At 34.0% G+C, this 11,932-nt stretch overlaps 2 protein-coding genes across 2 annotated transcripts in view; one reads left to right on the forward strand and one right to left on the reverse strand.

The window, feature by feature from the left end:
* Positions 1 to 1,786: 1,786 nt before the first annotated feature.
* LOC148301052 (dnaJ homolog subfamily C member 21-like) lies at positions 1,787 to 9,029 on the forward strand. The gene is made up of 6 exons (XM_088273875.1): positions 1,787 to 2,110; positions 3,538 to 3,830; positions 5,061 to 5,275; positions 5,965 to 6,180; positions 6,900 to 7,190; positions 7,978 to 9,029. The coding sequence occupies exons 1-6, from the start codon at positions 1,920 to 1,922 to the stop codon at positions 8,545 to 8,547; spliced, it is 1,776 nt and encodes a 591-aa protein (XP_088130001.1). The 5' UTR covers positions 1,787 to 1,919; the 3' UTR covers positions 8,548 to 9,029.
* A 543-nt stretch (positions 9,030 to 9,572) lies between these two features.
* Positions 9,573 to 11,932, reverse strand: part of LOC148301053 (uncharacterized) — a 29,819-nt gene continuing 27,459 nt past the window's right edge. Inside the window, exon 4 of the mRNA XM_088273877.1 lies at positions 9,573 to 11,872. Within this exon, the coding sequence (XP_088130003.1) occupies positions 11,006 to 11,872 (867 nt within the window). The 3' untranslated portion in view covers positions 9,573 to 11,005. The remainder of the gene's footprint in view (positions 11,873 to 11,932) is intronic.

The raw sequence follows: 11,932 nt of genomic DNA on the forward strand, positions 1-11,932 counted from the left end.
AAATTTGCTTACAAATAAAAGGAACATGAAATGATTTAGTTGTTTTATTTTTACAAATTAATACTCAAGGGCGCTTATAAAGACTAGGATAGTAATAATAATAATCATAGGATGATGATGATTCACAAAAAAATAGTATAGTAAAATGCCGTCAATCGGTCTCGGGGCGTCGAGTAGGCTGAGTCTGAAGCGGGAAAAAGATGAGCCGACAAATTGTAACGCCTCCCTCTCAATCCTCATAGGCTGGAGAATGGCCAAGATGTTGGGCAGAATGCTTCCCTCAGAGTATAACATATCTAATGGCAAATAATAGGTAGAAAAATGAAAACTTTGAATAATGATATGATAATACATGATACTACAACAGGAAAAGATGTCAGACAATATATTAAAGCAATTATTATTCAATCGTTCCTTCCAACGGAGTGCATTTAGTACAAGTAAATTCATTACTTACCTGTTATAACTAATATCAAATGTTTTATGTCGGGCAGGTCGATATATTACAATAAAACATTTAGATTTTGAAATAATATCTGTAACAGGCTGAAGGCTTTCACTAAAATAACTCTATCTGCACCCAATTATCTATAAGGCACTGCATATGATGAATACGGTGTAAACTTGATTGTTAATGAAATAAAGGCAAGGTAATCAGTCTTGCGCTTCAGATTCTTAGACAAAGGATGATGTAAATGAAGGAGCATGGTGTAAAGAATAATACCATTATGTGGGAAAGGAAATGGAAGAGAAATAGCAGGTAGGAAAAAATAATATCTGCAATGGCTATATAGTGGACACAGAGTAGCATACCCGTACTCGTACTAGCTTGTGTGAGTTATACACTGCTTAAATGTACGAGTCACCTGAAAAAACAATTTTATTTTTAGTAAGCAGTAAACAAAATATTTTTCTTAACTTGCTGTTAACAGCCATTATTTTATCGAATTGCGGTCCATTGGTTCAAGTCGTGGACCTGAGTCAGAGTATCTGGGTTCGAACCCACTCTACAAAAACTTGGTACTTATGTTTAATAAGGCAATGGAAATATTTGTGTATTCGATAAAAACACAAATTTTTATATATTTTTTAAAGCAGATAATGTTAAAAAGAGTTAAATTACTAAATACTAATAAATTAATAAATTCGCACTATTTTAAACACTTTTTCGAGACCTGAGTATCGAGTATGTACTTATGTTTTTAATATCTGAGTCTTATTTATAAGCTCTGAGTCTATCTATTGAGCGGAGCTTTGCCTTTTGACGTATCATCATTCAGAATTACCTTTTATTTGAAATAACGTACCAGTCGTTAAAATGTTGTTTTGATTTGTCGACTATCTTGAACAAACGAAATGGTGTAATTTGGAGATAGGGCCATAAATATTAAAAAATAATACTATGGCAGATGGCGTAAGCTCTCAAATAAGTACGGGTGAGAACTCCATTTATTGCCTCTCTTACACAAGAATGCCATTTCAAGGGAGGGTAAAAAAATGTGTTTGTTTGAACATGCCAATGAGACGAGTATAAAGGAAATGGAATCGGAAAACAGTTATAAGAAGGGAACAGCCTGTCTTAAAAAATAATGTGCTAATGCAGGAAATAATGGAACAATAATAGATCAAAAATGATTTTATGTATCAATTTAATAGTGAAGTAGGCACTAAATATTATTGATTGCTTACTCTGAGCAGAACGTATATCGTGCTCTATGCTTTTCATTTTGACGTTTACCAGTATCTAATCCTAGTCTTTTGATTACTTTATCTGAGGTTTCTGCTTGTCAAAATAAATTTTCCGTACTTACCTCGTGTGAAGTTTAAAATTTTCGATGAACTTCATATATTCGTAACATGTAAAGTTATTAATTTGTCCCTATAACTACTGCTCTAAAGTTTGTCATTTAAATACCAAAATGAAGTGTCATTACGAGGTTTTAAATATTAGCCAAGACGCGGATAGCTCTGAAATAAAAAATGCGTATCGAAAATTAGCCTTGAGATGGCATCCAGACAAAAATTTGACAAATCCGGTCGAAGCTAAAGAGCAATTTCAAGCTGTGCAGAATGCTTATGAAGTACTTTCTGACCCTCAGGAGCGCGCATGGTAAGAAAATTTGGTTTTAAAATGTGTTTCTCGTTATTTTTAAGGTTGGAAACGCTACACAAGTGTCTAGAGTGATCACTTAAGCCAGCCAAATGCCAGGTCATGAGCCCTGGGATGTTCAGACTTCCATCTTTCTTTGTAAATAAACGATGGATGGTTCATCTCGTGTTGAGATATAACATTAAAAAAATGTTATAATAAAAAAAACAAACATCAAACGACATGAGATCGTAGATGTCGTTAGGTGGGGAAGGCAACGAAGAAGATGTGCATGTGAGGAGAATGGAACCACTGCACAGCCAATCCCAAGGTAGACGACTCTTGGGCAGACCACCAAAGAAATTGACAGCTGGGAATCGACATTACAGGAGGTTAATCCGTCTTACAAACAGGCCACAAGGCACCAAGAAGAAGATGTGATATTTATGATAAGAGTTCGAAATATTTGAGTAGTTTGGTTTTCAGTCATGGGTGGAATGGTGAATTTTACATGTGTGTAAAGTGATCACTTAACCAGCCTATGCCAGGTCATAAGCCCATTCTAAGCGAATTCTTTTTCATCTTTGTTAAACCATTGCACCACTATTAAGATGACATAATTTGTTCATACAATACACTATTTAATTTTGACATGTTTTTTTATTACAACAACATTAAGACTAAATTACACACAAAATAAAAATGGTAAAACATAAAAGCATATTTATTTGTTGTTGTTCGTAAGCTAGATCCTTATGGCTCATCCCCAGGTAGCTTTGGAAGAGTGTGTTCAGTTCAGTGTTGTGAAAGTTATTGTCATTCAGTTTTAATGTAAAAAAAATCACTTCAGAGACAAACCGGCGAATCGCCGGCAAATTGACCTTGGCCTGCGATTCGCCTGCTTTGTGTTGCAATGTTTTAACCTTTTCACCGCGTTTACTTTGTTCTTGAGAGACGCCCGGATTCATTGTGCCTTTTTGGTACTCTATAATACACTTGTGTCACATTATTCTTGAAATATATCCTAATATAAACAAATATCGTAACATAAATAAATCAAAGCACGCATCGCGTGTCACTCTTACCCACTGGCGATGCGTAGCGTCGAGAGTGAGACAGATATAGGGCATGATTATGGCGCGGACTAATTATCGACCTCAAGAAAAATCAGGGATCTGTTCTTTTATGTATCCTTGTGATGTTACACATTATTAGTCAGATTTTTTAACAGATGTCATAAGGTCAAGGATTGACGTATTATTTTATCCAATGTTCCACACCATGAAAAAATCCCTCCAAGTGAACTAAGGTTCGAAACTTGGAGCAAAGTAAAAACACATACGCTTATGTCAGCCGCGTATGGGGCATGTTTTGTGAAAACACATACAGTTATGCGAGTCGCGTGGATCCGGTTAAGATATCAAAATGTAAAAAGATGTGTTTTTCAGGTATGATTCTCATCGAGAACAATTATTGAGAGGGGCTGGCAGTTCCTTCAACGATGAGAGTCTAGACCTTATTCCATTCTGCACTCCATCTTGTTACGAAGGCTTCGGGGATGACGGGAAAGGATTCTATTCCGTTTACCAGGAAGTGTTCAAGAAATTGGCTGCTGAGGAAGTGACGTATTTGGATGATCCTGAAGATATTGCCAAGATTCCTATGTTTGGAAATTCCACATCTGAACACGAAGTGGTCCATGAGTTTTACGCTTACTGGATGGCATTTTCAACCTTAAAAAGTATGTAGAACAGATCACCCTTTTGTTGGTGGTTTGATTCACTGTTTATTCTTTATTGGAGTGCTGTTTGTTTTGCAGAAGGTCTATGTTGCTCACTTACTTACTTCAGCCTTATTCTTGTGTCCAGTATTGAACAAAGGTCTCCCTCTTGGACTTCCACAGTTGTCTGTTGGATGCGACTCTCTTCCAGTGCAGGCCCGCCACTTTTTCAATGCCATCGGACCATCTTGTCTGGGGCCTACCCACGCTTCTGCGTCCTGTTCTAGGCCTCCAGTCAAGCACCGTTTTCGTCCATCTATCATCAGACATATGTGCACATGACCTGCCCAATTCCACTTTTGTTCCGCTATTCTTTGAGCCACATCTGCTACCTCGGTTTTTTCCCATATCCAAACATTCATTTTTCGATCCCTAAGGAATATGTTTAGCATCCTTCATGCATCTATGTTAGTTACACATAAATGAAAAATCAAACAGACTTTTGGACAATCTCCAGATTAGTTTATTTACCTAAAAATTGATTTGCCTTTTAAGGCGACATTCAATCAAAACTTGAATGATATTCATCTGTTATTAATTATTCTATCAAACACTGGATTATTCATCCCACGGATGATAAATATTATAGGTGTTTCAACTTGAGATGAAGCATCTATCGTTTTGATACAGAAGAAGATGGAAAACTGATCATCCCAAGGCTATGACCTGGCATTTGGGTGGCTTAAGTGATCACTTTATACACTTACGCCAGCCTAATGCCTGGTAGTAAGCCCTGGGATGCTCAGACTTCCATATTCTTTCGTATAAAATGATAGATACTTAACGTCGCACGTGTGTAAAGTGATCACATAATAACTATTATAGGCTGGCCTATTATACTTATTAAGCCCTGTAAATACCCAGACTTCAATATTCTTTGATTAATTGATTATTAATCGGCAGTCATTTTGTGGTAAAATCTATCCATTTTTAATTAATGTTTTACTTAGTAAATACCACTATTTCTTAAAATCTACTGTGACATGTGTTTCGATGCATTCCGCATCATTTTCAAACACCGTATTATACGGTGTTTGAAAATGATGCGGAATGCATCGAAACACGTGTCACAGTAGATTTTAAGAAATAGTGGTATTTACTGAGTGAAACCAAAATTAAAAATTCAGTATTCTTCTTCATCTATGTTGAGATGTCAATAATGTATTATTAATAATAATTTTTTTTTTTTAGGTTATGTATGGCTTGATAAGTACGATATCAGAGAAGCCGACAATAGAAGGGTGCTGAAGTTTATAGAAAAGGAAAATAATAAAATCAGACAGAAGGCTAGGAAAGAAAGGAATGAGGAGATAAGACAACTAGTCAGATTTGTGAGGAGAAGAGATCGGAGAGTATTGGCGTATACTAAGTTATTGCAAGAAAAAGCGGAAGAAAATAAAAGAAAGGTATTTTATCTATTTTATCTTCTAACTATCATGCAGCTTTCTCAATAGGGGTAGGTAGAGAGGATGGAACACCACGCTGCTCTGTTTTTCTAAACATTCTTCGCCCCTCCATATTCATGCATCTTCATGTTTATATATAGCCGCCAATTATTCCAACTCAACTATTTGAAATACTTGCTCATACTAAGTATTCGCCAGGCTTTCTCTGCTTCTACTAACAATTGCATTTACCTGTGTATTTGTTTTAACATTTAATTATTCACTCAATAGTTTCATATATCTGAAGGTGGAGACTGACCGGAGCATTTCGTTGTAACGTAACACGTTACGATGCGAGCATTCAGGCAGTCAGTACACCGAGCCGAGCGCTCCATCCATAGTTTTGGATGCTCGCCCTGAGCGATGTTACAACGTTATGTTACGACGAGATGCTCCGGTCAGCCTCCAGCTTAAACCATCTGAACACATATTCCTTAATTTTATCAATAAAGCTTATCTCAATCTTGCATTCCTTCCCTTTTTTACCATTCTATCATCTGTTATACGGCTTTTTGCTGCATATTCCTTTGAATGGTCGTATTTGAACAGCGTTCAGTTTTTTTGTAAATCGTCTTTTGCCAACTCAATGCGTTATTGTCTTAACAGGTGTTCTTGGTATACATAGATGTTATTTTTAATGTTTATTTTAGACTATACAGATGCACAAAGAAAAACATGTAAAAAGGCAGCAAGAGTTGGAAGAAGCTAAGAAGAGACAAAGTGATGTTCCCCTCTATTCTATGCACGACTTCCACTCGCAGTTGGATATAATAGAAAAACAACTCGCCGAAGAATTTGGACATTCCGATGAGGAAACATTGACCGGACCGAGTGATGTTGAAGATGGAGACAATCTTGATGCGCAGGTGACTTCTTCAATATGTTTTCTTCGCATTAGCTCTTCTTTTTCCAACCTATCTTTTATTATATTTTGTATATTAACCTTTTGCCCTCAAATGGTGACAATATGTCTTTATGGTAAATTCTCCAGTAAATCGGCTGGCGACTATATGTTGCCACTATGTACCGTTATGTTGTTTAAATAATTAAAGGCCGGGATACGCACTAACGCAGGTGCAATTCTGTCCCGCCAGTTGCTCAATGGCCTTGCTAGCATTTGGGTGTGTTCCTGTTGCAAAAAAAGTTAAAAAGTATGTTGTAAAAAGTCTCGAGTGCAGAGTTAAAGCATTGTTAACTTATACATATTTATTATTTATATTAAAAGCATTCATCGTTCACTTTGTGTAATACCATTTTGGAAACAAAATTGGTATAATGTTCTTTGTTTTTCTCGTTTCTCTTTTAAGTATTTTTGCAACTTAATTTTTTATATTATTACAACTTGTACGATGTAAATGATCAATAATGCAAAATCTCAATGTATAACTTATTGAAAAAATAATATGAATCGAAATTTTTTGCACAACCCTGCAGGAATCCCTAACATACTGTCCAAAATATATCTGATACTTTTATAAATCATAATGTTATATCGGACGGATCAGGTATTTCTCGCTAGAGTACCGAAAGCCGATATATCGGATTTTGGTAACCAAAGAGATAATATTTTACTTTTTTTCTTCAGGATGATGATGAAGCTGTTTTAAACGGTCAGACAGAAAAGGAAAAAATTTATTCAACCTCTCGAAGTCTCTACTGTACGGCTTGCAGTAAACTTTTCAAGAACGTTAAATCTTTTGAAAACCACGAGAATAGTAAAAAACACAAGGAAAATGTTATGAATATGCAATTAGAGACTGAAATAGATATTTCCGATGAAGACAGTAGGGCAGTTCCGGAAAAAGTAGATATTGATTCTATGAATGAGGATGATTTACCAGAAAATCTATCAAGTGATGAAGAAGCTCTCTTGCATGTATGTTTATAAACTTCAATAATCCTTTTAACACATTCTCGTCGGGACATTGCATTTGCCGTTTTTTGCGGACTGTCGGTCAACTGCGGGACATGGTAAATGTTGACTGTCGGTTTTCGGCGGGAAACGGCAATATACGGGTTTGTTATCAGCGTGAAATAAAAAGCCTTGAAGGGTACCTGGGTACTAGGCGATAGTCTGTTGACGTTATTTGAGATGCCTTGTCCGGATTGGCTAGTGTGCTGCTTGTAAAGGCATCGCCAGAAATCTAGAGTTTTTATGCGATCTCAATCTCCAGTCTAGTTTGAGTCATTTCACATATTGGACTATTTTTCATACCTCTCGCACTGTTTTGTTTACTGTTTGGTATTTTATTATTTGAATATATTAGCATTGCATACAGAATGATACCTCAAGTGGAAGACTATTTTTTAGAGTTTACGATGCTTCTAAAATTGTGAAATACGGAATACTTAATTAAAAATTATGATTATAATTAATTTTTGATGATTAAATGTCATATATGATTTCTTTGAAATTTCAATCGTAAATATTACATATTTGGTTTAGAAATTGTGTCAATTTTAAGAAAGCCATATATTTTTGCGCTAATCGCGAAAAACATCCGCTATGGGCTAGAGTCTATTGTTCGAAGCGCCCGACTACAATGTGTTGATACATCCTTATAAATCAATCATATCATTTTATGTTGAGATGTCTTTTTTTTATAAATATTTAGTAAGAATTACGCCCGCTCTATCAATACTGTCCCTTTTATTTTTTCTAGGCTACAACACAAAGTAAAAAGAAGAAAAAGAAAAACAAAAAGACACTTAATGTTTTTGAGGCAAACGAGATACTAGCCGATACAAATTTAGATGATTTAAATGACACGACTAGGAGTCGGAGGGCAAGGAAATCAAAAAATGTAGAGAAAATTGTTTCTAAATCGAAAGAAGATAAAGTCCCGGCAAATGGTGATTTGGCTTTGCCCGAAAACGTCATTGATATCGAAGTTGCGAAAGAAGGTGACACGGCGAATACCGAACCATTAGTTGATGAAAAAGCCTCTCAAGATGATCAGAATGAAGCGGCAAAACCGAAAGATAAAACCGAAAAGAAATCCAACAAAAGCAAAGAAAAGAAGTTCTCTCAAAAACAAAAGACTAAAATTGCTAGCGAAATTGACCTCGAAAGTATTGACACTTCTCACTGTTGCGCAATCTGCAAAGTCGAGTTCTGTTCAAAGAACAAGCTCTTTGATCACCTGAAGAAAACTGGACATCAAATATTTCTGCCTACTTCACAAGCTGCTACTAAAGTGAATGAAAAGAAAAAGGGGTCCAAAAATAGATAGTGACATTTGTGTGATATACAATTTAGTTGTATCCAATGTACTATGGATGATGGATCTCTTACAAGATGTAATCTTTCAGTTATATGTATCGTGACCAGATATTTTACACATTTGCTGATGAAGATCGATGAAATATCCATTCGCTTTGCTTGAATCAATCAACAAACAAGGCTACTGGTGGATTGTAAGATGTTTATAGCCAGACATTTATGTATATTAAACGTACGCCATATCTTTGGTTTCAATGGTTTTATCTGACTGACAACATGCAACAGTTGGGGATGTCAAATGTGCCAACAGCAAAAAAATCTCATGGGTCTATCAATTCATTAACATAGCTAAAATAACTACATTCTGTAATGTTAAACATTAAAAATCCTATTGACTTTAGTTGATATTACATGTACAAAGTATGTGTATGTAAAATATTTTGTTATACATATAAAGATGAGTATTATATAATTTATTGGGTTCTAAATAAATGTGTTTTTTTTTTAAAACAAATTCCTTTATTATTTAAGTACATACAACAATAATAATTTTCTTATTCTTATTTTATTAGGTACAATATACATCAACATAATTATATAAATATATATATATATATATATATATATATATATATATATATATATATATATATATATATATATATATATATATATATATATATATATATATATATATATATATATATATATATATATATATATATATATATATATATATATATATATATATATATATATATATTTATATATATATATATATATATATATATATATATATATATATATATATATATATATATATATATATATATATATATATATATATATATATATATATATATATATATATATATATATATATATATATATATATATATATATATATACATATGTATATATATATATATATATGTATATATATATATATATATGTATATATATATATATATATATATATATATATATACATATATATATATATATATATATATTTATATTTAATTAGATTACCGCATTAACATAATATATTTGTTCATCTAGGAGTCGAATACAATTATAGCAGCAACCCCTTATGTAGTAATTATAATAAAAGATATAAATCAGATTGATTATTATGTTTTTTTTTTTCAATTTTTGTTTCCGATCGATAAAAGACAGTCTTTCAAATATATTAAATATAAATAAGTCTTACGTTGAATTACATTATAGGATCTAGTGATATCTCACGAAGTACAAATAAATCGTTTGATTATTTTACAATTATTATATAGTAATTAGGTATAATTTTTAATAATCCTGCAGTTTTATATTTTCTATAAGAAACTATTATATTTATAAAACAAATTATCTGAATTGAACTTCCTTATTTGTGTCATCTACTGTTCAATCATTACTATGAAGCAAATATGTATAACAATATTCTTCATGTCCGTGTATAGGCTGAATATACATATGGAGATTTCCTTACCATATCCCGCACTCCTTTCAAGAACGTCATAAATCAAAAATCGTCAATTTTCAGTTGTGCATGTTTTCGGAATGCCCAGAAAATGTTCTATATCCCAGCAAAAGAGGCATATTTTTAACTTAATATTTACCCGCTACAGGGCAGAAAGGGTTGTTTTTGCATTTGAATTAAAGATAAGGTATTTTTTAATTATTTTTAAACAAACTAAATAATTTTCAAATGGAGAAAAAACTTTCAGGTTTTAGCTAAAAAGATCTGTGGCACAGTAAAAAGTAAAATAAGTGGCTTGATATTTATTTTTAATACATTGTATTTTATTTTTAAACTTTAAAAACGTTCTCCTGAAAAATCAAGTTTTTCGATTTATGACGTTCTTGAAAGGAGTGAGCGATACTAGTATGTTTTGCTGTGATATGCTTGCAACATTATATACGTGTATTTCGAGAACACTCAAAATAATTGCAAAGGAAAGATGTGATGAACATGCTTTGTTTCAATCTACGTAAGTATTTAAGATATGGACGAAAACAATATTTCTGATTTTTTCACGTATATAAACACGAGCAACTACATTATTTGCATCAATCGTGTCTGCATTGGATCAGAAACATATAAAACAAATATACAAATTATATTACTACTTGCTTAAACTAAGTACCTACTGTTCAAATACGTCTCCTTGGTCTCAAATAGGCGCTAGTTAATAAATAGTAATTTGCCTCCTGACCGCTGCCATCGTAATATGTAACCTCGATGCTCTGTTTAATGTTAGGTCCCATAAGAAATTTATTTTTTTAAATATCATGCAGTTAAGAATCCCACTTACTGGTTCAAAAAAATAAAATTCTTAAATTGACACACACCGTCACATGATGCTCATCTCATCGTAACAAACCATCAAGATTTATATTTAATTTGGAAGCTTGTTATATGCCGCTTCGAAATGTTTTCACAAGAGTTCTTTGTTTCACTTATTTTTCTAAGGTAGTAATCTAGGATTGTATCTTCCCATGTGTAATATTAATCCTGTCGGGTTGTGGCGTACGAAGAACATGAATGGTCTGTCGAATTTGAGTCTCGGCGGCTCCGGATTAGAGTCCGGTAGTCTCGCTTGCCGGGGCCTGAGGTGAAGCGGCATGAGAAGGTAGCTCGTGTCATGCAGAGGGTCGTGGAAAGCTCGCTGGTAATCCCTCGGCTCTTCCCATCCTTCGCTTTGAGAGTCGCCCGCCTCTTGGATGATTGGTCTATGCGGCGTTCTCCAAAGTCTTCGCTGAACTTTGTTTGGTTCCCCAGGATATACTTCGACATGATGCTGATCTCCGATGTATCCTTCTCCGCATGTTGAAAATGTGTTGACGAGCATCAGATCTGATAGATATAAATCATTAGCTTGGCCATTCAAGCCTCTCAAGTCCGCCTTTTCAATATCGAACAAATCTTTCAGTCCCATTGTTTTCAGTGCAGTTGTTCCGTTTATCACTGAACGATGCGAAAATCTGGGGATTTGCAGTTCTAAACCTTGTCTCGGTATCAACGACTGAAGTAGCTTGGTCCATGTATCTTCTTTGACGGCGGAGCTTGTGATTCTCTGTTGTAGGTCCATTATGTCATCTCCTTGTGCGGTACTGCCTTGTTGGCCCGGCATGACAAATATTGTGCTAACTATTTGATCTCCTTTATCTATGGCTACTACGGTAGCGTCTAGCTCTGGAACGTAACCGGCCAAAAATCCCGATCTGTAAACTACAGCTGGAACTGGAATAAGTCTGCGTTGTCTTATTGTTGGCGATACAACAAAATACATTTCGCCATCTCGTCCATCCGTTGATGCTATTGAGCAATCAGTCTGCAAATCAATAAAAATAAACATGAAAATCTGTGAGTATATATTTTAACACATATTCAA

The sequence above is a fragment of the Brachycentrus maculatus genome, unplaced genomic scaffold, assembly GCF_059751285.1.
Source record: "Brachycentrus maculatus isolate JH-2025_06_01 unplaced genomic scaffold, ASM5975128v1 h1tg000615l, whole genome shotgun sequence".
NCBI classification, from domain to species: Eukaryota; Metazoa; Arthropoda; class Insecta; order Trichoptera; family Brachycentridae; genus Brachycentrus; species Brachycentrus maculatus.

What these genes read in the sequence shown, in the direction of transcription:
- LOC148301052 (XM_088273875.1), top strand. Translation starts at nt 1,920, where the DNA reads ATGAAGTGTCATTACGAGGTTTTAAATATTAGCCAAGACGCGGATAGC. An exon ending in CGGAAGAAAATAAAAGAAAG is followed by an intron (nt 5,276 to 5,964) that starts GTATTTTATCTA and finishes TGTTTATTTTAG; the next exon opens with ACTATACAGATGCACAAAGA. An exon ending in ATGAAGAAGCTCTCTTGCAT is followed by an intron (nt 7,191 to 7,977) that starts GTATGTTTATAA and finishes TATTTTTTCTAG; the next exon opens with GCTACAACACAAAGTAAAAA.